Genomic DNA, 26508 nt, shown 5'->3' with positions numbered 1-26508 from the left:
TTTTGCTAGACTTTTAGGCTAAAGCTAGGTGCCGAAAATTCCAAATCTCCCTCCTTGCTCAATCTCTCCTTTCTTCCTCTTTTTGCTTGTTTTATCCATTTCTGAGAAGTGGGGCAAAAGTCTCCAACACCTGATATTTGGTGCCTTGTGGTTAAGCTGTTTCCTATAGGACTGTAGTTTCTGCTGCGTCCCAAAGCTGACTTTAACCCTTTCACTCTGCAGGTAGATGGACCAAAGCCCCTAACCCCTGGATGACCTATTCTAACCTGCCTCAACTCCTCCCTGAAAGAGTTGAACACCTTTAATCTTAAGAAGAAACTGAAGGGCAAAGGTCTGGCTTCTGGATCTGCTTCCAGATGATCAGAGGTAGTAGTCCCAGCCTGCCAGGTGTAAAACTCTCTCTATTCTGGTAAGGGTCGGGGCGGGCTGGTCTTGGTTTGGAACAGCTTGATATTTGCAGGTAAATATCAGTGTGGCACAGAACATTTGTAGTCTACTGAAAAAACAAATTTCATAATGAAGCAAGCATGGACAAATATAAGCAGCAGGAATATTGCTATGATGGGTCCTAAGAAAGGGAAAGACCAGGTAAAATTAGGGATTGCTTTGTTTACTAGGCTCCACTGCTGGCTGGCCTTCAAGTTAACCTCTGAGCCACGTGGTGTGTTTGATAATGGCCTTAACACTAGTTTTAATTTGGCTAGTAGTATTGACATAAAAGCAGTAGGTGGTATTGGCTAAGGTACAAACCCCTCCTTGTTCTGCCAAGAGATATGCAATGTATGATCTAACACCATTTTGGCTAGAGAGTCTAGGAGCTGGAAGTTCTTACCTGATTCTTGTGCTATGCCAGCTATGATAGTAGTAACGTTTTGAGCCACCACAGTGTCATAGATGATTCCTCCAGCTATGGCCATGAGAGTGCCTTTGAGGAGGGAAACTCCTAGGATAACTAGTCCCCATCCTCACTTGTTTCAGTGGTGAGGCCTGATGTGAGTTTTATTGATGGCAGAAAGAGTGGAGCAAATGTGGACATTTTTGGGGAAAGGGATTATATAACCTACCATTCATATGCCCAGGGTCGTGTTAGTATTTAGGCACTGAGTGGCAATTCTTTTTTTTAGGGCAAGAAACATAAGTGCATTTTTGATGAACAGTTTCCCAGGGTGTTTTAGTTTGTTCAACTGCCAGAGTGCAATATACCAGAAATGGAATGACTTTTTTTTTTCATTTTGAAATGCTTTAATACTTACAGGGCAGTTAAAAAAAATACATACAACCCCCCTACAGAGAACTCCAACATACCCCATTCCCCCAGATACCCAGAACTACCATTTTTGACATTTCACCACATGGGCTATATCATTCTATCTGTCCATCAATCCATCAAACTATCTATCCATCTATCTGTATGTCTATATATTTATCAATCCATTTTATGAATACTGGAGTGTAGGCTGTATACATCACCATGCTCCTTGAACACTGAATATGGCTATGTACATTTCCTAAGGACAAAGATATTCACTTATGTGACCACCTTAAAAGCGGTTATCCACTTCAAGAGATTTAATGTTCATAATAAGCCTAAACTCTCACTTTTTCATAAGTCCCCACAACTTTTTCTTCTCCATTTTTAAATCCTGTCCAGGATCACGTTTTGCATCTGATTGCCACTGTCTCTCTCTCTTTTTATTTTTTTCCTATTTTTTTCTTTTGAGATTTAATGAAGTTAAATGGAATGGCTTTTAAAAAGGGAATTTATTAAGTTGCAAGTTTGCAGTTTTAAGGCTTTGAAAATGTCCAAACTAAGGCATACAGAGAAAGATATCTTAACTCCAAAGAAAGGGCTGCTGACATTCAGGGTTTCTCTCTCATCTGGGAAGGCACATGGTGACATCTGCTAGCTTTCTCTTATTTCATACGACTTCCCTGGGGGGCATTTTCCTTCTGCATCTCCAAAGATCTCTGGCTGTGTGGGCACTATCAGCACTGCAGCTTTTTAAAAAAGGGCTCTTTCTTAAAGGGCTTTTCTAGAGTACATGACAGTTTCAAACCTGCACAGCAGGCAAACATGTTGTTCTCTACCCTAAGTGGGGATGGTTTCATGGCAGGATGTTCATGCCAGAGGGCATTAGTTCATTCATCTCTGGGTCATTCACTCCATCATCAACATAGTCATACTCACTGAGCTTATCAGAATCAGGCTCGAAACCTGGGTAGTAAGAGGAGTATATTATTTTCCTTTTTATCTGGAGAAGGAGTAAGTGGAAGTACTTTATGTTCGAATGAATTATAACATCCTGATTTTTACTACATGTTGAGTTTAGCTGAGGGTTGTAAGTTGGAAGTTCTAAGTAAGGAACTGACTGCTAGATACTTTGGCCCCCCTGAGATGCCAGTGCCACATTTAACTTTATTTATAGGGATAGACAGGATGTGGACTGGGTTGGGGAATGATTTGTTGGCTCTTTAGCAAGAGGTGCTTTTGAAAACCTCCTGTGGGTTGATCATGACAGACCCAACAGTTGGAGAGATTATGTCCTTTGACAATATTTGGTGTAATTTTAACCCATGTGTTATTGGCCCATGGGCTTGTCTGGCCTAAACTGTTGCTTACTGAAAAAAGTATTAGGAGGAGAGCAAGGTTTATGGTAAAATTTTACTTATCCTTGCTTTTAAACAGGAGTGTCAGTCCTTCTATGAATATGCTTCTTCTTGACACAGGATTTCTGTTGATGCCTGGCAGGGAAGGCTGACCCAGGACAGGTGTATCCAGCTGAGAACTCCACTGACTTTAACTGCTGAGGGAGTACCAAGAATTATAGAGTAGGTCCCTTTCATTTAGGCTCCACCTGGGAGCCGGGTTTACTTCCCTGCCTGGTTTTAATTAAGACAGAGCCTCTTGACCTTTGTGTGGGTGTGGGGCTAGGGGAAATAGGGCCTTAGGTTTGTAAGAGTTTCTGAGTGACTTTTAGGGAAGTGAAGTATTTGTTTTTTTATTTAACTTGAGTTAAGAAAAAAGACTTAGTTCTTTTAAAAGTGAGGTGACTTGATAGTTTTAAATAACTAAGAACATTTAAAGTATAAGAAAGTATTGTGCTAAAACACAGACGTTTTGCTTTTTACAATGATTATTCAGAAAGAAACATTTCTTTTTACTAAAGACAGACTAATAATCTAAGGAAACTTTGTTACTTTAATAGAGAGAAAATTAAATTATAATTTGCATTACCATACATTATTTGATACTAAGGCTTTAAAAATTTTTGTAGATAAATTTTACACAACTTTGGCCACAAGAAATAAATGATCTTTTCACGAACTTTTTGCGACTTTTTATATTTAGGCTTTTGTTCTACCTTTTTTCTCTTATTCTGTTCAACCAATTATTTAGGTCAAATTACTCTATTTTACTTATTTAATAAAAACACATACTATCTTTCATACTTAAATTGCTATGATAATTTTGGAAACTGTCTTCAAGCAAACATTTTACAACATACAATTACCATCAAAATTAAACTTGTCAGAATAATGCTAAATACTTAAAAACGATTTAGTCAATGCATTTTGAGAGATATCTATAATCTTTAATAAGAATCAATGGCACATGTAGGTATTAAACTGTTCACATAAAAAGCCACAATGATTTAATTTATGAAGGTATTTTGTCTTTATGTTAAATGTTTTGGGGGCATATTAGCTTTATGCATATGTCCACTATTATAGAGTACTGAATGAGGACAAAGCCAGGAACAAGCTTCACAGTCATGTATAGTAGTTATTAAATGAGAGTATTTGAGGGAGATTTTTAATGCTTTGCCATTTGCCCCCCATGCCTACTCTGTTTTTATGTCCTGGTGTGGGTTCACATTTCAGCGTTGGCACTGAGAGTATGGTCTGGATTCTTCTGGGTGACAAAGACTGCTCTCTTGGGGTAAGGACAACTCCAGGTGAAGAACTTTTTGTAAGACATTTTGAGCTGGAGAAGGTGAAACTTGATACTCTTGTTTGGCTAAGAAATTAAGGGCGGCAATGGTGTCTGTGAGGGAGGCATCTTAAGTAGGACTGCAGATTAACAAATCATCCATATACTGAAGAAGGGAGGTAAATTTTAAATGTAGTAGGGCTGGGTTCTCTGCTAGTGCATTTCTAAAGAGATGAAAGCTATCTCTCAAGTTTAGGGACAGAATTGTCTGAGTGAGCTGGGTGGGAGCTCTGGCCCCTGACACTTACAGGCAAATAGAAACTGTGAATCTGGATGAAAAAGTATGCAGAGTCTTTCCTAGAAGCAGGATGGGACACTTTTTGATATTATTAAAAACTGACAACTCAAAAGAATACTATAAATTCAACAGGGGAATGGTGGGGTGAAGTCTTGAGTGTGAGACCTCCTGTCTACTCCTACTATGGGATGGGTCTTTGAGGAGAGAGGGCTGGAGTGAGAGGTTAAGACAGAATATGTGACTCCTGTATTAATTAAAAAATTGGTGGTCTTCCCCACCACATCAAGACTCACCCAGGGCTCATTAAGCTTGATGTTCTTCAGCAAGGTCCAGGATGCTATTGGCCCTTGGCCCTTTCAGTCCAGTTCAGGAGCAGTTGATAGGACTTTAAGAAGCCTTGCTCCTTCTTGGGTGCTTGACGTACTCTTGGGCTCAGTGTACAGCTTTCCTGCATCTAAAGCGGAGCCCAGGGGGCTCTCTGTCCTTGAGACTTCTACTGTCTTTGGGGGCATTCTTTCCTCCAGTATCCCAACTCTTCACACTGATGGTAGGTTCCAGGAGACATCTGCCGCGGGTAGCTCTGCCGTGGCTGCTTACTGTTTACAGCTAGAGCAATGAATCTTGCTTTATTCTAGTCTCTCCTTGCTCCCTCTTCCCCTGTTGTCCTGTCTTGATAGTTAAATACAGAATAAGTAGCATTTAAAAGGTCATGCATAGGCATTTGAGGCCCTGAGGACATTTTCTGTGACACCCCCTACTTATGCCTGGGTCTGACTGGCCTATAAAGCAGAGTTTGTTTGTTTGTTTTTTCTTTTCAGATGGTAAACTTTACACGATCCAAAAGATTTAATTGGAGAATGGTGTTAAGGCCAAGAGTGTCATTTTGAGGTACTGCTCTTCTCAATTTAACTTATACTGGCCCTGTTCCCTGCAATTTAACTTATACTGAGGCCAAGCAACATTGCAATAGAAGATAAGCTTTTTCTTTTTCAGCTTGTTAGTTGGTAGGTCATTCTAATTTTTCAAGAGGCATCCAAGAGGGCCGTTAACTGGCATGCCAAATGTACTGTCTATACTCTGGAAGAAGAGGAGACACAGGGATATTCATTCACTTAGGTCCTGCATCCCACATGTCCACCAGTTAAGGGGATCCCTATTAGCACAACTTTTGCCCTTAGGTATCCTCAGAGGGAAAACTTTCACTCTTAGGTATCCTCAGAAGTCAGGTGGTCCAGAACACCCCTCCTAATTCCTTTCTCAACTGAAAGGGCAGGTGGTCTAGACTCCTCATCCTTGTGGCTCTCAGCCAAACCTCTACTCATCTTCCTAATACAGGGAAAGGACATTTTCAGATAGCCATCATCTAAGACCTTATCTAAAAGCCACCACAAGCAGAGAACTTGAAGGGATGGAGGTCCTGATTGGCTGAGCCTCACTAATTTCCTGGGTAGAAGGTATTCTATATGTTAGATGGTAGCCAAGGGGTCCTTTTGAAAATGGTGGTAAGGCCAAGTGCAGGGGCATAGGTGATAAAGGGTCTCCTGGAGGATTTCTTCTGGGGAACAACAAGGGATGAGGAGAGGAGAGGCCAGGCATGAACAGCTCTTGAGGATCTTTAAGGATGATTCCCTAGGAAAGTCTCCCTCTACCTGCCTGGGGAGGTTTAATTTTGAAACAAATTTATCAGAAAATGGGGGGGAGAAGGGAGAAAGAGCAGCAGAAAAGTTACTAAGTCACTGCATGGAGGGGTTAGGGAGTACCAAGAGAAGGAAAGGATGGAAGGTGTGAAATGTCTTGTTCAGTCTTCATCTGGAAACCAAGGACAGTCAAGGCATGCAGTGAGGAAGAGTAGGACACACAGGACAATGAGGATGATGAGACTATGATAGAAGTGGGTAGGAAGGAGAAATGGTCAGGAGGTCTGGCAGGAGTTAGTGTCAAGAGGCATGACTTACAAGGTGTAGATTCCGTTGAATAGTGTCTTACATAAGGGTCAGAATTCATTGAGGCCTCCTTGCTGGTTTGCCAAAATATTTTGCTGGTGCTCGGCCAACACCCAGGCTAAGCCCCATTCTAAGCTTGCAGCCTTGTCACGGCAAAAAATTCACGGATGAGAAAGCAAATAGCAGAAAACGGTAAAATTTATTGAGAGAGTAGTATATGGTAGGAAAAGAACACCGTAGGCATGCTCAAAGAAGAGACATGCCAATTAAGCTATGCTTGGTTTTATTTTGTTTTTGACATGGGCAGGCACTGGGAATCAAACCCGGGTCTCTGGCATGGCAGGTGAGAACTCTGCCTGCTGAGCCACCGTGGCCCTATGCTTGGGTTTTTATATGCTGGATTGCTATTATGCTTTTAGGCTAAAACGAGGTGTGGAAAATTCCAAATCCCCTTTCTTGCTGAACCGCTCCTTTCTTCTTCTTTTTGTTTATTTTAGCCATTTCTGAGAAATGGGGCAAAAGTCGCCAACACCTAATACTTTGTCCCTTGCAATTAAACAATTTCTTATAGTGCTCTAGCTTCTACTGCAGTTCCGAGGCTAACTTAACCCTTTCGGTCTGCACTTGAACTGACCAATGTCCCTGGCCTGTGGGTAACCTATTCTAACTCGCCTCGCTTTTAACAAATAAACTTCCCAAATGCAGGTGAAATCTAAGTCAGTTTATCAAAGATCAGTGTTTACCTTTTTTCAGGAATAAATATATGTATGGCATGGAGGATTCCTAAAAGATACTCATTTTGAAAGCAAACTTTAGGCTTTTGTGAAAAAAATAAAAATCTACCAATAAATCAAGTGGTGGGATCACTATGTTTCAAAAGAAGTCAGATCAAAGCTTTGTCCTAATCACAGATACAATACTATCTAGACCAATTTTCCTAGAGATGCAGACCACCAGAAGCAGAATGAGATGGCCAATCGCGAGATTCTTTTAACAAATCAGTCATGAAAAAGAGGGTTTGTGTTAGATCCACAGAGGGAACAGGGGATGGCTGAATTCCCATATTATTTCTATAAGACAAGTCAAATCAATAACTATTTGTTATCTATCCCCTGCCTATCATGCTGGGTAGTAGGGATAGAAGACAATCTCTACTTTCAAAGAGTTTTGCAGTTTATTGCAGACCAAGCTAGTGTGGGGTAAGAGATGGGTTCTAAAGCCACTTACTAATTTTGTGATCTTATTTAACTTGTCCATACCTGAGTTGTTCCATTTGTACACTATAAATAGTAATGATTGGTCATATATCTCATAGGTTTGCAAGAAATAAATGAGCTCATCTATATAGAGGGATTAGATTAGTTTTTGACATAAGCTAATGCTCAATAGATGTTAGCAGTTAATATTATTATGAACAGTACTGCAGAGCACTATGATGTCAGTGCTAAATTGTGTGAAAGAAAAAAGCTGAAGTGAAAGTCACTAATTGTGTCAAAACTACTGCTGGCATAAAGTAGGGAGTTAAAGTATATATTGTAAGAAAAAAGACAAATTTGCAGTTAAAATGAAATATATGGCTGCAATATGAAACATTTACACACTATAGGCTGCACATTCTACCCAAGCCATCCTCACATTTGGAAAAGTACATTCAATGTAGGAGAGCTTCCCCCTTATATACCATTAAGATCTTCTGAGTTTCAAGCCTTAGATCTGTTGCAATGAAGATACCCCTCCTGCCCTCCCACCCTTGCTCACTACATCCTTACTGTCATGTGGGACACATGTTCCCACACGTAGTTGGGAAACGGTCCTCTGTTGTTCACTACAGATCAGGAATACAACTTGGTTACAAATCCCTTTTATTTCAATTTAATAAGCAACCACGTTATTAGTTTTTTTCCTGAAAATTTTATCCCTAGTAGCCCTGTGAGAAAAGACAAGGTAAAACAAGTGGGGAAAGTCCACAGTTAAAAATCACAAGTCCGAAGTTTTACAAAGAAATATTCCTCTTGGGGCAGATTATGGAATTTGAATTCCTAGCCTACAGCAGATAGAGAGGTGGGAAGCAGGAAGAAGGGAGACACCTGAGAAATGCATAATGAGTGTTTTATTTGTGGCAGGTATGATATTCACATAGTTAGAATTTTTAAGTGGGCCCAAACCAAAATAACATTGTTTAATTGTCCAGAAAAAAAAAATAGCAGATAAGGTAATCTTGTCGATTGAGAGTAACTCAGTCCTTCCTCCTCTTCTCTTTTCCCCGACAGTGGTGTTCATGTGAAGTCCCTGAGGGATTTTTCCATCATCCTGGCATCAGGGGAGGGCATCTGGACAGCTATATCGTTGTGGCTCATTGTCTGCTCTCTTAGGCACAAGCCGTACATGGCGAGTGTTTCCAAGAAGCTTGGCATTTCCATCTCCATATTTTGCTCCCACCATGGCTCTTTTGGGGGCTTAGTACCCTGAGAGTCAGCAACATCTTCCTGGTTCCTAGTGGTCTAGGAATCAGCTTGACTGGAGCCAAGTTATCCCTGGCACTCAATCCTCAAACACCATTCTGGATTTCAAGAATTGAGAGGAAATTTTGACCCAGGGTGGGTGAGGAGTGTGCCTTCTCAGATTTCTCTACTTTAGATGGCCAGCTGCCAACCTCTACTCTGCTGCCACCCCATGCTGGGTGGCATATATCCTGAAATATCCTGAGGCTGAATTTTATGTTGGCAAATTGGGCACAACTTCCCTCAAATCCTCAACCTACTGGGGAGTTTCTATCCCCCCACATCTGAGTGATTACCCAAGGGATCAGGCAGAGAAGTGTGCGCCCTCTAAGGCCTTCATGAAATGGTGATGCACTGCACATGGGCATCACATCTAAGGAGCTGTATTCATACTATATATGCCATTGTTTTTATTTACTATGGCAATTTTCTGGTAAATGGAAGTCTTGAGAAAGGAACACTTGTTTTTCTAATTCACACAAAGACACTATATGGGCAAATGGTGACCCTGCTGCCCGGGCCAACATGGAAAGTCTTCTCTTCTTCTCTCCAAGCCCCAGTTCTTGGACAAGAAAGGACTGTTATCTCTTCTCTGTGTGGTGGGAAATTGGCTTGTACATCAACAAACATTCTTCCCCACTCTCTGGTTCATTGTTTAAACCTTACACGTAGAGTCTTCTCAGTCCATTTCTTGGTGTCCAAGCTAAGATCTTGAAATCTGTCTCCTTCATCTTGTTTTCCCTAAAGTTTTTCTTGTGTAAATACCTGGCTCTTCAAATGAAAATTCAGAGCTTCCAAGGCTCTATTTTGGAACTGAAAGCTAGGACTTTGACAGTTTGTTCATTCTGGGTTTCATGATGGATATATAGAAAAAAGGTTCTTGGTGGCAAAGATGAGGATTATCTCATACCTCTTGGCTCTGGGGGAGGGAGAGATAAAGAGACTATCAAGATTCTCTACACATGTTGAAGTAACAGAGGAGTGGGGTAGATTTGGACCAAGAATCAGGGTGCCATTCTTTGACCCCCATCTTAGTTCAAGTTCTGATTAAGCCCATCAGACCTTGAGACATGACCAACGGCATCTGGGAAACAGCCCTGTATGAAAGGCCATTTGGGCTGCTGAATGCTCATCAGAAACAGGTTCTTTGGGGCACAGGTATGAGCAGTGTGAGATGCAAGGGAAAGAGGCATCAATAGAAACAAATTAGTTTGTTATAGCTTCTGAGGTTCTGGGGAACACATTAAATGACTATGCAAGATAGAACATGGCAGCAGGCTACTTTTGACCCTTTGACCTCCTTCTTACCTATGGGAAACAGCATTGCTAAAAATTTCTTTTTCAAAGGGAAGGGCAATGAAAAATAATTACCTCTCTACAATAACCTCATAACGACCACCCCCGCGAGCTCCAGCAATTCTCAGCTTGAAGCTTAGGCCTATGAAAGTTAGTCCTGCTTCTTTCATCATTATTTTTTCTGCTTTGTTCATCATCTCCCACCTTACCACCGACTTGCTTAGCTTAGCTGCATCCTCTGGCCATACCACCTCCATACCAGCCCTAAAGCTTCATTATTACCTATAATTCCAGAGAACTACAAAACCCTGCTGTGCTGAAACTAAGGTTTGCCATATGTACTTACCAGTCTTTGTAAGAAGTTAAAGATTAAAAAAAGAAAGAACAGAAAACCTATACTTTAACTTTTCCTGCAATTTTTCTTTGTACTAATCTGTGAAAAGAAACTCTAGTTATAGGATGTTAATGGTACATTTTTAAAAGTGTGGCTAGAGGTCAAGGTTAACCATCTCCTGCTTTAGTTAGGGATGTTAAGCACATAATGAATCTCTGCAAGTACAACTTCCATATATTGTTGTCCTCTAAGTATATGTCTCTGGAGTCTCTTATTAGTAAGATGCCCTCATTTGGAGCTTGACTGACTGATGTTGCTTGCATGGGAAAGAGAAAAGAGAAGAGAACTGACATGTATTGAGTGTCTACTATGTGTGAGCATTGTAACTAACATTTATTTCATTTATCATTCCCCCAAATTTTGTAAGGTATATTACAATGCCCATTTTATAAGTTAGGAAAAGAAATCTGAGAAATTAAGTAACCGAACCAAGGTAATACAGCTAGGGTAGAATTTGAATTCATGACTATCTGACTCCAAAACCTACAATCTTCTTATGTTATGCAGCCTTGGTAGTCCAAATGGTCCAGCCTTATACCAGATTCCAGGGCATTGCTATATTGTAGTGCAGCTTTGGAAAATCATCAGTTCTTCTATTTCTTTTAAATGGCATTATCCACCTATCCTTCTAGACTTTTGCACCAACTCTAATCTTTTAAATACTAATCTAAGACTAACCTAAGCCTCCACTTATAGCAAGAATAGTGCTGTCATCAAACAGGTTTATCTGGTTATTCACTATAAACATCACCAAAGAAGACTATTAACATTTCTTTTTATGCCTGATTTTTAATCAGGCTACTGATGTCTCTTTTTGGTTTTAATGGCTGGGACTTGATATAATAATACTTCTTGCACATTTCACAGTGAAGACATTTCTAATTTCTTCACAGCAACATTTATCCAATCCCTACTCACCTCTCAATTCTGTCAGATGTTATCATCAGGGAATATTTTGCTTTGAAACATTAGATTGTGAAAGACAGATATACTTAATATTCATCAGGAGACAAATGCTATCCAGATAAATTAACTTTGATAATATCTTTTATTTTAACCTGGATAATGCCACATAGAATCAGTAGTGTCGCCAGGGATATTTGTTCAGGCAAAAGGGAAATTGTGAGCTATTTCAATGCCTGATCTGCAAATCTTGTTTGTTTGTTTAGTTATTTAGTTAATTATTTTGTTTTCAGAGACAATCATGGTCTGAAATACTAGCCAGAATGATAGGGTAAACTTCAGTCAAACTAGCAAACAAAATGTTAGGAATTTTCTAATCAAGTTGTTGACTATCAGTGGTTGATAGTCCCCATTTGATATTCCACTGGAAATAGAATCCTGCCACTAAGATCTTGAGTAAAGCTCTAAGGACCAGGAATAAAGAGAAATGCCTTTATACTTGGCTTTCACCCAACCCCCATGGCTGGGCTCTTTCTTAGGAGCAGTTATGCTCACCTGCTGATTCTGATTTCCATTTTTACTAATTGGAATGAAAAAGACCCATTGGACTTTCAAGACGAAACTATGTTTGACCTGCATCTCTCAGAAATCAGATTTTTTTATTTTTGGTAGGAGCTGAAGCGTGGTCTGTTTAAGTCAAGCTTATATACAAGCTTTGATATATATAAGAATTTCCTGGGGGTGCTTATTGAAAATATGGTTCCTGGGACCCTACCCACAGAATTCAGATTTGGTAATACTGGGGATGTCTCTCAGCTTTATAATGAGCACTCCTCTGTCCCACAATCCTGAAGAAATACCTTGGACCAAACTTGAAAAACATTGTTTTGAGCATTTTAGTCTGCTGAAACGATGTGTGAGACAGTTGTGCAGCAATAGTTAATAGTTCAGATTCTGATACCAGATTACTGAAGTCTGGATCCTGGTTCTTTCACTTTATGACCTTGAGCAAGTTATGCAACTGAACTGTGCCTCAGTTTCTGCAATAAAAAGGAGTGAACCTATTTGATGAGACTGTAATTAGAATTAACTGAGCTAATCCATGTAGAGCACTTTAAGTAGAGTGCCCAGCACTCTTAGTTATTCTTAGGAACTAGAGGGAGAATTCATTGCTCCGGGCTTCTTTAAAATTCAGCCAAGAATAGACCAGAAATGCAACCACACAATGAGGCTGATGCCAATCTGGGGCCATGACTGCACTGCCACAGAGTGTTTTTGAAGTTTGTTTTTTTGTTTTCCTCAGTTCAAGACCAGCAAGGAGACAAGAAAAAACTGGCAGGATCACTCTGAAGTGAAACACGCATCACTGAGCTATCTGGCAAAAAGATGCTTCCCAAATGCAACAGGAATGACAGGACAATAGTCTCCAGAAGGTAATTATGAATCCAAACCTTGAAAAAATATTTTTCTTTGTCATTTTTAATTAAACTTTCACTTTTGAGATAATTATAGATTTACATGCAGGTAGAAAAAGTAATATGGCTGTTCTCCATTTCTGTAAATTTGTCATTTCAAGATTGTTATATAGATGGAATCTTTATAGAATTTTGGAATAAAAAGGATTCTCTGGAGATTCATCTAGGTTGTTTCATGTATCAATAGTTTATTCCTTCTTATTGCTGAGTAGTATTCCAAGGTATATGTTACCACAGTTTATTTAACCTATTGCCTGTTGAAGGAACATTTGGGTTGTTTCCATTTCAGGGGTGTTATGAATAAAGCTGCTGAAAACAGTTTTCTGTGAACGTAAAAGTTTTCATGTCTCATGGATAATTGCTGAGTCATATAGTAGTTGAATGTTTAGTTTTTAAAGAAACTGCCAAATTGTTTTCCAGAGTGGCTGTACCATTCTACATTCCCAGAACCAATGTACAAGTGATCTAGTTTCTCTGCAACCTTACCAGAATTTGGCCTTATCACCAATTTTGTTTTGTTTTTAGAGCTATTCTGGTAGGTATGTGGTGATATTTCATTGTAGTTTTAGTTCATATTTCCTTAATGGCTAATAAAGGTGAAAATCTTTTCATAATCTTATTTGTCATTTGTATATCTTCTTTGGTAAAATATTTGTCCATATCTTACCAATTTTCTAATTGAATTGTTCGATTTTTATTGTGAGTTTTGAAAGTTCTTTATATATTTTTGATACTAGTCAGATATGTTGTTTGCAAATACCTTCTCTCATTTTGTTGCCTGACTTTTCATCCTCTTAACTGGGTCTTTCACAGAGCAAACATTTTCAGTTTTGATGAAGTTCAGTGTTTCTTTTATGTATCAGGCTTTTGGTGTCAAAACTCAGAACTTTTTTGCTTAGCCCTAGATCCTAAAGATTTTTTTCCTATTTTTTTTTTTGTTTTAAGTTTTATATTTTACATTTAAGTCCACAACCCATTTTGAGTTAATTTTTGTGTAAAGCATTAAATATAGGTTAGGGATCATTTTTTCCCCTGTGGATATCTATTTGCTCTAGCATCATTTGTTGAAAAGGTTATGTTTCCTTAATTAAATTACTTTTGCAACCTTGTCAAAAATTAGTTGGGCATATTTGTGTAGGGTCTGTTTTTGAGTTCTGCTTTGTTCCATTGATCTATGTATGCAACTCTCTACCATTATCAGGCTTGATTATTATATCTATTTAATAAACTTTGAAATTAGCTAGACTAATTTCTCCTACTTTCTTCTTCTTTTTTCAAAATCGTTTTAGCCATTCTAAATTTTTTGCCTTTTACATAAATTTTGGAATAATCTTGTCTATCTATGTATACAAAAAATCTTGCTAGGATTTTGATAGGAATTGTGTTAAACCTATACATCAATCTTATGATAATTGACATCTTTATGATGTTAAGAGTTCCAACCCATGAACATGGTAAATCTCTGATTTAATAACTCTTTCTTGATTATTTTTATTAGCATTGTGTGTAGTTTTCTGTATATAAGTTCTGTATATGTTTGATTAGATTTACACTTAGGTATTTAATTTTTTGAGTGACTGCAAATGGTATTGTATTTTAAATTTGTATGCACTTGTTCATTGATAGTATATAGAAATACAATTGATTTTTGTTTGTTTATGTTGTATCCTGAAACCTTGCTGAACTCACTAGTTCCAGGAGTTTGTCTTTTTTATATTGTTTCAGATTCTGTATGTAAAACTTATATCATCTGCAAACAGGAGCAGATTTATTTCTTCCTTTCTGATCTATATGCCTTCTATTTTCTTGTCTTCTTGCACTTGCTAGAACATTCAGGACTATGTTGAATGAGATTACTAAAAGCAGACATTCTTGCTTTATTACTAATCTTAGAGGGAAAGAATTCAGTCCTTCACCATCAATTATAATGTTAGCTATAAGTTTTGTAGATGCTCTTTATCCAGTGGAAGAAGCTCTCCTGTATTTCTATTTTTCTGGGAATTTTTATCACAAATGGATGTTGATGCTTTCCAATTATTTTTCTGCATCAATTGATATGGGCATGCGATTTTTCTTCTTTGGTCTAAAAACAGTCGATCACTTTGGTTGATTTTAAAGTATTGAACCTGCCTTGCATCCCTGGAATAAACTCCACTTGGTCATGGAGTTAATTAATAATAGATGTCTTTGAAGAAGAAATCCAAAGCAAGCAAACAGAATAAATGCTAGAAAGTATAGTTTAAGAACCAAAAAGAAAATGAAAAACGCCTATGAAAGAGCATAAAGTTATCTTAAAATATGTACCCAGAAAGAGCAACTCAAAACATATACTTGTAAAATTAGTGGAATTTAAAGGAAACGAAAAACCTTTTAGACATTTAGGCAAAACTAAACAACTAACAGTCCCCAAGCTTATGATGTATAAAAGGAAAGAATATTAGAATATTGTTAGAATTTTTTACAGCAATGCTTCATGCCAGAAGAAAACGGAGCAGTGTTTTTTGAAATACTCAAGGAAAGAAAAAGTAAACTAAGAATTTTGTATCCAGTAAAATCGACTTTCAAGTATAAAATGTATAGACAACCTTATCAACATACAAGAACATAAGGAATATTGTTCCCATTAGCATTCCCAGGGAATCTAATAGCAAACTTCAGCCAATCAAAATAATTAGAAATATACTGATGTAAGTACTAGTGGTAACTATAGTTGGTGATGGGAGTTATACTGATGTTATTCAGTATAATAACATTGTACTGTAATGTGGATCATTGTGTTTGTAATGTGGAATAAAGCAAATGAGTAGGCATAGGATATATTAATTCTATCATTTTTTGTGTCTGTCTTTGAGAACCAGGATTCTTACTGTGGAAAAAAGATTTAGCTGTAATATAGGAGAGGTTAAGTAAAAACCCATAGTACTGAATTTGAATTGGATGTATCAGTACATACATCTGAGCCTTTCTATGCCTGGATTGTGGTCTTGAAATAGCTTTTTCTATGAAAAGAAAACAGAGATTCTTAAATGAATGAATGATTCTAGGTCTGGGACAGAAAGTGTATAAAATTAGTCTAGAATATCTAGCAAGATAGCTTGAGCTTTATTAAGAATTAGAAACTCAATGGATTAAAACCCATACAATATGTTTAAATTCATGAGTTCATAAGAACATAAAACTATTGGACATCTTCAGAGGATGACAGGGAATTAATTCATTATCTTGAAAATAATACTTCCTATGTGAACTATATTACTGTGTAACTAAATAGCTGATGAGGGAAACTTCAGTTTATGAAAATATTCCAACTAACAAATGAAGATAAAATGTTAGAAGTAGAATATCAACATTTTACCACTTTCAATGAACTAATAGATCTGGGCAATGAGCATCAGTAGCTGCTAACATCATAAAAAGAAAGGCAGCATGACCATCTATATGTTTACCGAAGGGGTTGGAACTGAGTCCATATGAGACTCTGGATCCAACTGACAATTTACAGGCCATGTAGAGGATAAAATTGAACTGCACTATGAATGCAAACAATAACATCCAGACTGTGAGAAAGTAGGTCAATGGGATGGGTTCTTCAAAAGATGAAATACAAAGAAAAGACAGATTTGGAAGGAAAAATCTGTAGAATAAAAGGTATTTAAAAGACATTTCAACATTTAAAAAATGAGTAAGACTAAACCATTGAATCTAATCTTTACATGGGATAGGATAGGTGGAGGGGCTTCCGGAGTGGCCAGGAGAAGAAAATTTCTTGACCTGGGTGATGGTTACAAGAGTGTTTGCCTTAAAATAGTCACTCAGCTACAATATTTGTCCGGTGTATTTTCTATATCTGTGTTTTATTCACAATAAGAAGGTAAAAGAAATTTCACATGTCTATGTTATCTAAAGTTTAAGCCACCCATCAAGTCTCACCAGGAGCCACAGTCTCAGAGAATTACTCTTCTCAAATTCCAGTTTTTGATGTGACTCAAGGTTCTCAATTTATGCACAAACTGGGGCTAAGAAATAAATGACCATGCATCCTAGTATCCTAGGGACAAGTCCTGGGTTTTACCTGTGGTTCTGGTGTGATTATTAACACTGCTTCCTTTCTTTCTCAAGTATCTCAACTTGGGCAGTAAATTATAATGTCACCCTACTAATAAATAGCACTATCTCCATTCTGTCCAACTTCAGACCTATTGTGAAATAACCTAGGAGTCAGAAGGATGAAGAACAAAATGTCAGCTTTGTAAATGATAAAACAGTTGGAGCTTTAGGTCTTGCTACTATTTTACCCCTTAGCCACAGGCAGCACTGAGAAACCATGTCACCACTGTCCTCCCCCTCCCACAAGGGGAGCCTGCCCATTCATAGAATAGTGGGAGAGTGAGTAAGGGATGGAAAAAAAGTTCAGTAGGGTTGTTCGGACAGCATTTCCTCCATAGGGAAACATAAAGCTGTGGAGAAGAGATTCCCCCTCCAACCATCACATATTAAAAATGAGAGCAGTCAACACAACTGTATGGTTTTCTGCAGCCCTGCTCCATGGGCCACTTGGAGGTGTGGAGCAAGTAGATAGCTTGATTTAGCTTTAATTGGTGACTTTGGCAGGTAACTATTAAGGTCCAATATCAACCAATTCCTATCTATGGACTTATTTAAATAAAACAAAACAAGTATATGAAAAATGAGACAAGTGGGGGGATTAAAACATTGTCAGCTACTTGATATTAATTATTATTATTTTCAAAGTGATGGTGGCATTGTGGTTATGTTTGAAAAAGAGTTTTTATCTTATATATATATATATTTATGAATGAAATGGTATGATGTCTGGGATTTGGGAATGGGACTAGATAGAACAAGGTGATCCATGAGTTAATAATTGCTGAAGTACTTTTTTATAGCAATACCCAGAGGCTACAGCGCAAAGAGGAGAGGGAAGACTAAGAAAGAGCCATTGGGCTCAGTTGCTAAAAGTCACTGGTGAAGTTTAAGAAAGGAGTTTTCATGAATAGTCAAGGGGGTGGGAGATTGCAAGTCTTTAAGGAGTGAGAAGTTCAGAAGTTGAAAAGCAAGTGCTATCACAAGAATTGAATTGCAAAGTTCAAGTTTAGAATTGTTTTGACAGTAAGCTTAAATACATCATGACAGAAGTGAATATATGATTAGAGTTTTCAAATAAACAATTTGAAATTTTCTAAAATACAACTAGAAAACTGGACATTTAAAATACTAAAAGTACTTACTTCTGAATTTTCTAGGATTTTGACAATTGTTGCTCATATATTTTTAATTTTCATTTTGAAATAATTCCCTCCTTACAAAATAGTTGTAAAACCAATGCAAAGAATATCTGTAAGACCTTCACCCAAATACCCCCCCAATTTATACCTTTCCTAATGACAGTACATATATCAAAATCAGGAAATTAGCACTGACTCAATACTACCCATTAATACCTACAGATCTTATGCAAATTTTATCTACTGTACTGCCAATGTCCTTTCTTGTTCAAGATCTAATCCAGGATGGTATGCTGTATTTTGATATCATGTCTTCTTGGTCTGGACCAGTTTCTTGGTCTTTTTTTCTTTTTCTTTTTCCTTTTGTGACTCTGACACTTTTGAAGAGCTTTGACTATTTGTAGAATGTCATTCAATTTGCATTTGCCTGATCTTTCCTAGTGTTTCAATTTGGATTATGTATTTTTGGCAAGAATACGACAGAAGTGAGATTGTGTCCTTCTAAGTACATCATATTAAGAGGCACATGGTATCAACTTATCCTTATATTGGTGATGTTAACTTTGGTCACCTGTTTAAGGAGATGTCTGCCAGGTTTCTGTATTGTAAAGTTACCCTTTACCCCATTGTAATTAAGCAACGTTTTAAATATTGTAATTAAGCAATATTTATTGGGAAATATTTTGGTACTCTATAAATATCCTGTTTCTCATCATACTTTTAGCCATCAATTTTAGCATTTACTGATGATTCTTGATGGAAGCAATTAGTACTGTGGTATTGGCCAAATCGATTTTCTATTTTCTTCGTTCTTTCATCCAACATTTATTATTGGAAATTCTACTCTAAGGACAAATTTTCTCTCCACCTTATTTATTTATTTACTATGGACTCTTGGATTATTATTTTAGTCTATCAGTTTTGATCCATCAATATAATTTTTTGATGTTGTTGCTCAAACTTTCTCTGATCTGACTGCCTTCAAGTTGTCTTTTTGGCACAAGGAAATGAAAAATATTAACTCAGATCTCAAGAAGATTCAAATCTGGATGTTCTTGGAGGGGTTTTCCTTCTCACTTTCAATAGCTTAAAAAAAACTGACTCATCAGGTCCAAAGTAACTTCACAGAAAAGCAAGCTATGCCTGAGGCTGAACGCAGGAGAGGTCCCTTTCTAACAAGGCTGTCCTGTCTACCAGGGAATTCCCACTGTTTCATAGGTGACTAGATGTTTCTGGGTCCCTTTCAATACCTCTATGAATATATATAAAGTGAAACGGGGACAGACAGGGTCTCTCCTGTGTCTGACCCTGCATGACCCAAGAGTGTTTCACTGCAGGATATAGTAAAAGGATGGGGCTCACAACTTTTGTTGCTTCTTTGCTTATCCATTTTTTTCTTAAAACTTTATTTAACATTTACATCATGTGGTGGCTTTGCCGTTTTCACAATAGATCTGCTAATTCAACCCTATCATTCAGATATGTACATATAAAAATGTTAAGAATATTAACAGTTGCCACATTATAAAATCAATTATTTTAAGTGACTTAGGCTATTATATACTTAAACTGTGGAAGTTTTAACAGTACTATATGTGAAATTCTATACTGATTTGCAGTGTTTCTAAATTTTAATGGCATAGAAATTAACTACTGCTCAAACATAACATTATCAAAGAGTGAAAAATGGATGAAAATGACAGTGTCAACAATTAATCTGAGTACAATGCATGGTAGAACATTATCTAGCAGAAATTAAGTTTTGGGCGTACTTTAAATTAGACTATTTCAAGCATGCACTATGAAGAAGCAAATATCAGTATAAAATTACCAGTTTGTATGATGAGATGTTTTGTTCAATTTAATTGATTTTAATTTTTCTTTGTTTATGCAATACGACTTTACTTTTGTTTTAAGAATTGAGAAGCAAGGACCACAATAACAATTTCTTTCTATCAAGAATGTTCATATTTATAAAGTCTTTGCTGTAATTTTTCTAGTGACTTGTAGACCCTAATGGATATGCTGTCTTATTATTGTAAACACTTTGACAGAGGGGCTTGAGACTCTTGGAATTTTACAAGGGTCAGATACTTTGAAAGGTGAAAGGAGCTATGCTAAAAAGGGAGGAAGAAAAGGACAGATTTTGAGGAGGAAAACTTAACATCTATTCAGTGTCAAAATTATATATTTGATTTGGTCAGAGATGATAGTAGAGAATACAAAGTCTCAATTTTGATTATATTATGTAGTATATGCAGTCAGTGGTGTAGTCTGGTGGGGAGAAGAGTTCAGGCTTTGCAGTCCTACAGACTTGGGTTTAAACCCAGCTCCACGACTTAGCTGTGTGACCTTAGGCTAGGTCCTAAATGTCCCTGAGGCCTATGTAAAATGGCAATGTTTGTAGTACAAATCGGATAAGAGTCATAAATAGCTTAGCACAGTGAGTAGATGATAATAAAATCCTTGTTAGTGTGAGCTATTATCATTATCTGTGACCAAATAATTGGGCAGTCATTTAATTATATATTTAATATCAGTCTGAGACCATTAGCATGAAAGTGATGCCAATAAAAATGATCAATAGTTTTGTGGTTTTACAGAAACAGGGACTCCATTTATATACATAAATGAATCTGAGATTGTAAAAGCTCCCTGCCTGGGGCATTCCCAAGGATCCTACCTCTCATACATCATTATTAGCTTAGTTGTAACCAGTGAGCTGAAGCTGTGCATTCATTAGTGACTTCAAAGCTAACATTTTAAAATAGGTATATGGAGATGATCAGAAAGTGGAAGACCATTGCTATCAATGTTGAGCAGGACTATTGGAGAGTGTTACCTTTTTTTCTCACAAATTTTGACCACTTGAAGTTCAAATGAATGTGGATTGATTTAACATGTCTGGTGGTGTCTTTAGCTGCTTCTTAGAAAGGCTTATGATGACTTTACTTTAAGCTTAGGACTTAACTTTAGAGCCTGTGGGGTCAAACAGATACTTTTGGGAACTCAGTATGAGTAATGACCTCCTGTAGTTTGGGACATAATTCATCTAATATTGCTTTAGTGGCCTGAGAGAGGTGATACATCTCTGAGTATGCACAGGGGATGCACATCAATGCCAGAGGATCTGGTTCAGTAACCAAAAACATATTCAGGGATTAAAATGAAAATCCCAATTGGAAATCCATGATTTAAATACATTTCTGGAGGCTCTTTCTCCAGTCAGCTAACCAGCAGCAGCTCCCAAGATGTTGATGCCTTTCAATGTTGATGCTCAGAATAAAACTCTGTCTTTACTGCAGTGGGAACAAAATTATTACAAATTGTAATTTTCAGCGTAACCATTATGGTCTTTGCTCTAGTAGTAGCAATAGCAGCTGAGTCTTAGAAGTATGAATTGTTTTGGGGTTGTTGCAGATGACTAGATCCCACTTGTTTTAGTGTATTTTTGCATTTTTTCCATGAGTGCCCCCAAGTTATTAATTTGAAGGGATAGTGCCTTGGTTAGTGTTTACTGCTCTTGTGATTCCTCAAAATATCTGAAGCATGGGACAGTTACGGCCAGCGCAGTTGCTTCATTATTCTTATCCCTTCAAAATTACTAGAGTCTCAGTTCAATTAAGAGGATATGGTAACTTTTAAACTTACATTCTTTTCATTATTAATGCATGATAATAAGGCTGAGGATTATTACCTTAAGGGAGGGACAGTGCAGAAGACAAATCCTGACTTTTAACTTCCAAAATAGTTTTGTGATTTCTATGGCAGAGCCAAGGGTTTAAAATACACAAGTCCAGGTTTCTGAAAGAGAAATAGTGTTTTGAGTTCCACAGATTGAGGTAAAAGGATTGAAAGCTCAAAATTCATACATTACATAGAGAATTGGGAGGACTGTGTTAGCTCATTTTTCTCCTAAAAACTTGGGAAGTTAGATGCTGATATGGTTCTAGGAGAAGGATGCTCTGCCCCCCAGCCTCCATCAAAGACTACCATCAATAATAACACTTTTGTAGCCCTTACTATGAGTTAAGTATTATTCTAAGTGCATTACATATTTCTTACAATTCTGTGAGATAGATCTCATTTTGCAAATGAGAAAACTGAGGCACAGGGGGTCAAGTCAAATGATCGGCTCAAAGTCACAAGCTAATTAGTGGCAGAACCAGTGTTCTCACTCAGGCATTTTGGCTCTGGAGCCCTTATTTAACAATGATGAAACTTTGTAATTTGGATGATAGAAAACTCAGATTGGTTTAGAGGGTTCTACGACCAGGTCCAAGAGAAGGAATCTGCTCTGTGCCTTGCTTCCTGGGGAAGGCTGAAATGCATGTTTTCAAGGCAAATCTCACAAGCACATAGGAGCAGTAGCAAAGAAGAGCTGGCTGCTGGGCTAGTTGAGGTGAGAATGGCTCTAACAGTTGAATCTCCTGCTGCCCAGAGGAGAGTCCACTAGAATTTTCAGCATTCCTGAGAAGGTTATAAATGCAGCTGAGAGAAGCTATGAATAGGATTGATATCAGCAGGAACAGTGTAGATAAGCCCGAGGCCACAGTGGACCCATGCTCATGGGAAGAGGAAGTGGTGGAGATTGAGCCAATGACCAATGACTAGCAGGTGGAGGTGCCCTTGTCATTTGCCAGTGAGGAAGCTGCATCACTCCCCAAATGCCATGCCACATGCAAATCTCAAGAGAAGGGGTAAAACCTTGAATTTGTTTGATTTATCCCTGAAATGACTGAAGAATCACTCATTTGAATTAGTTTAATATAGAAGAATCGACATTTCTGCTACAGAGAAGATTGGGGGCTTGAAAAAGAGGTTAAGTTCAATTATAGAAAAAATAAAGGTTGTAATTTTTTACCAATGATTATTAGCTTGCAAAAACTGTATTCGTACATAATTCTATTGTGATAACATAAATTCAACACAGGAAATCACTATGTGGTCTTTCTGTCATTTTTCAAAAGAAAGGGCTCAGTACTGGGAAGGTGAGTTGATATGTCCTCTCAATACCTTTCTTCACATTACCAGTGCAGACACAACTTCTCAAAATACAATTTCCACTCAACTGCCTTTACTTTTTCATGGGTCAGAAGCAGTTAAGGGAAATGAAGGACATTTCAGCGCCAATGTTTTATTGGTTACTGATACCAAGTTGTTTCTGGATTAGTAACACTGTGGTCCATATTGTGGCAGTGAAAGTACTTTATACCCCATCTATGGATGAGGCTAATGTGTCAGCTTATAGACCTTGCATTCCCTAGAGTGTCTTATAAATCTTTAAGTTGTTCCCAAGTGCTCTATTTTACATTTGGATCCCTGAGTGAGCTAGAAAATCAAATGAATAAACACAAACACATGCAAAGAGGTACCTGGCTAATTATGCATCACAGGAACTAGACACGCTCCATTTCTTTTTTCTTTCTTTCATAAAGTTTTTTTTTTTAATTTTCGGAGAAACATTTTCTGACTTAAAAGGGGCTTCTGTTTTTGGATAGAGATGAATAAAATACCTCAATAAGAATATTGGCCTCGAAAAGATATTTAAATGGCGAAAGTGGATCTGGGATGGGGTTGGAGGCAAAGAACAACCAGATTCTTATTGTTGCTGCAGTCATTTAATGTTGCAGGAGAATCATCAATGCTAATAGATCTGTTTTGGGGCTTAATGCACAATTATTTCTTAATTTTCTTTGTTAGTAAATAAAATGTTTGAAGTATTTTCCAATGAAATGCTTTTCACTGAACTTGAATGCATGGTCTTTTGCTAAAGGCAGAGGTGCCAAGTTGTTCTTTGATTCTATGCTTCAATTTCTTCCTCATTTTAAAAATGAGAGATAATAACGACTCTGCACATATATCACAGTGATGTTAGGGTAATTTGTGAGTTATTATCTGAAAAGTACTTTAAGTATCTTAGAAAAGAATCATAAAATGTATACTAGCATTACTTGCACGTTTCCAACGAGGAGAGCTTTCAGTACATAAGAGGTCTCCCCCAGGTACATTCACTAAGAAAGGAAGTGGTGATTACCAGGTCTCTGAACATACTTCACATTTTTCAGTGCTTCTTTATCCTAACACATGGAGCAGCAGAACCCAGTAGGTATGGGTCCTCAGCCTATTCCTTAACCTCGGTGATTTAATTCTCTTACCTGTCAATTTTAGAAAATGTAATTCACAGGCTTGCCATATGGAGTAAGTAACCAGAGTGATTGGAAAGCCCTTTGCAAATATAGAGGGCTACCTGTAAGCGAAGACTAATACTCAAGTGCATGCATTTTGAATACAGAGATAAGGATATTTGTCTGTTCAACCCTTTATTTGGAGGAAATGAGTATGTTGGCTGAACTAAAGCTGTCTATAGCTTTTACAACGACAGCTGTGAGATACTTAAAAACATATGCCTCTCCATATTTTGTCACTTGACACTGCCAGATTGTAGATTTAAAATGAGTTTCAAAGAATTTCCATGGCATTTCATATTTATAAGGCTTTTTCATATAGGACACATTAACAATCTATTATGTCAAGTCACCTCTATGACATGATTGTTATAAAGAGTTCTCCCGAAACAGCAGTGTGTCCTGTGGGTGACCTCATTGTTTCTGGACATGTAAAACCCCCCTCAGCTTACAGCAGGGACCACTCCATTCTCAGACCAGCAACAGGTCCCCCAAAGTAGCACAAACTGAACACCACAAGTTTGGCAGATTGTGGTTTATTTTCAATCCCTTCAAGGCACTGTAAACACAATAATATTTTCTCCATTATGTGAGCTTCTTTAGGGCTGGGCACACATTGTCTGCATTCAGGAGAGTTAGTCAATTCCTGAATGTCCTGGTTGCCTAGTAAATACTGAAGAGCAGACCACCATTGATGAAAAGCAAGCACAACAGGGGTTTCTTCTCTTTTGCACCTTCCAAATTCCCCTCACGTAGAGCCTGATGCCATTGATGAAGATACTTGTTGTTCCCTAACTATGAATTAAGAGTATGCCTGGCACTTTAGCAGCGTTCCAGAGGAGTTATTTTTGGTTATATTAGATGGAGGTTCGGTGACCATAGATTCTGGGGAGGCTAAGACTTCTCTGCAAGATGCAGGTCCCACATGGATAAGTTTGTCCTTGTTTGAGAGGTACACTCCCAAGTCAGAGAGATGAGCTGCTGATCAGTCAGCGTGGCAACATCAAGCCAGAAGGAAGAATGGAATGGTAAGGGGGCAACAGCAGTTAAGCTGAGATGCCAAAACTGATGTCAGGGTTGGGTCAAATGTGAGGATTGGGAGAAAATCCTAGAGACTGGGTGTTGAGTTTGGGAAGAGGTGCAGGTACAGATTACCAGAGGTCCCATACAAGAAATATACATCAAACATATTAGAAATATGGCCAGTGGTGGGATATGAATAGGGAAAACAGGAATGGAGTATTGAATAAAATTTAAAAGCTGAAATGAGAGAGAGACTTTCCTAAGGCCAAGAAAAACAGTGTGCCATGAACTTAAGGGTACAGGAGTGGTGCTTTAACATTCTGGGTTTCCTTTATACAGGTGAGGGAAAAGCAAACCCTTGGACTAAGTTTTCTATGCCATTTCCAAGGTGGCTGTGAGACAGTCACTTTCTTTTGTTCTTTTAAATATTCTACACTTAATACCTAACAAAACATTAGGACTTGTTTTGCCAGATTGACTCTGTAACTGAATCAAATGGATTAAGCATAAGATTTAGTCCAAATGATCAGAGTAATATTTCTATTTTTTTATTAGAGAAGTTGTAGGTTTACAGAAAAATTATGCAGAAAGCACAGAGTTCCTATAAAATCCTCCTCTCAATCACCATTTCCCCTACCATTAACACTTTGTATTTGTGTGGTATCTTTGACTTAAAATTGATGAAACAATATTATAATAATTATGCTATTAACTATAGTCCACAGTTTACATTAGAGTTCACTGTTTGTATTGTACAGTCTTATGGTTTTTAAAATTTTATTCTAGTAGCACAAATATAACCTACAATTTCCAATTTTAACTACATTCGAATATACAGTTCAGTGGTGTTTATTACCATTCATAATGTTGAAGCATCATTATCACCATCCTTTACCCAAAACATTTCCATCATCCTAAACAGAAATTTTATACAAATTAAGCATTAACTCTCCATTTTCTACCCCCACCTGGCCCCTGGTAACTGGTATTCTAGTTTCTGACTCTATGAATTTGTGAATTCTAGTTATTTCATATAAGTGCAATCATACAATATTTGTTCTTTTGTGTTTGACTTATTTCACTCAGCATCATGTCTTCGAGGTTCATCCATGTTGTCATATGCATGAGGACTTCATTCCTTTTTACGGCTGAATAATATTCCATTGTATGTATACGTACCAGTTTGAAACTATCGTGTACTCTAGAAAAGCCATGTTCTTTAATCTTCATTCAATATTGCTGGGTGCGATCTTTTTGTTTGTTTCCATGGGGATGTGACCCACCCAACTGTGGGTGGTAACTTTTGATTT

At 37.6% G+C, this 26508-nt stretch overlaps 1 protein-coding gene across 2 annotated transcripts in view; it reads left to right on the top strand.

Moving 5' to 3' along the window:
• ZNF800 (zinc finger protein 800) overlaps positions 1-26508 on the top strand; it is a 235708-nt gene that overhangs the window by 158273 nt on the left and 50927 nt on the right. Inside the window, exon 6 of one of the 2 annotated variants that reach the window (XR_013160490.1) lies at positions 12570-12699. Coding sequence is in view for 1 of the 2 variants with exons in the window: in XM_077123765.1 (XP_076979880.1) it covers positions 223-226 (4 nt within the window). In the remaining variant the exon portion in view is untranslated. Of the gene's footprint in view, positions 1-222; positions 242-12569; positions 12700-26508 lie in introns of those variants that run through there. The other variant, XM_077123765.1, reaches the window with a different exon arrangement.

The sequence above is a fragment of the Tamandua tetradactyla genome, chromosome 1 (genome assembly GCF_023851605.1).
Source record: "Tamandua tetradactyla isolate mTamTet1 chromosome 1, mTamTet1.pri, whole genome shotgun sequence".
Lineage (NCBI taxonomy): Eukaryota > Metazoa > Chordata > Mammalia > Pilosa > Myrmecophagidae > Tamandua > Tamandua tetradactyla.
The sequence above is the reverse complement of the archived record's forward strand: the minus strand, read 5'-3'. Positions and strand labels throughout refer to the sequence as shown.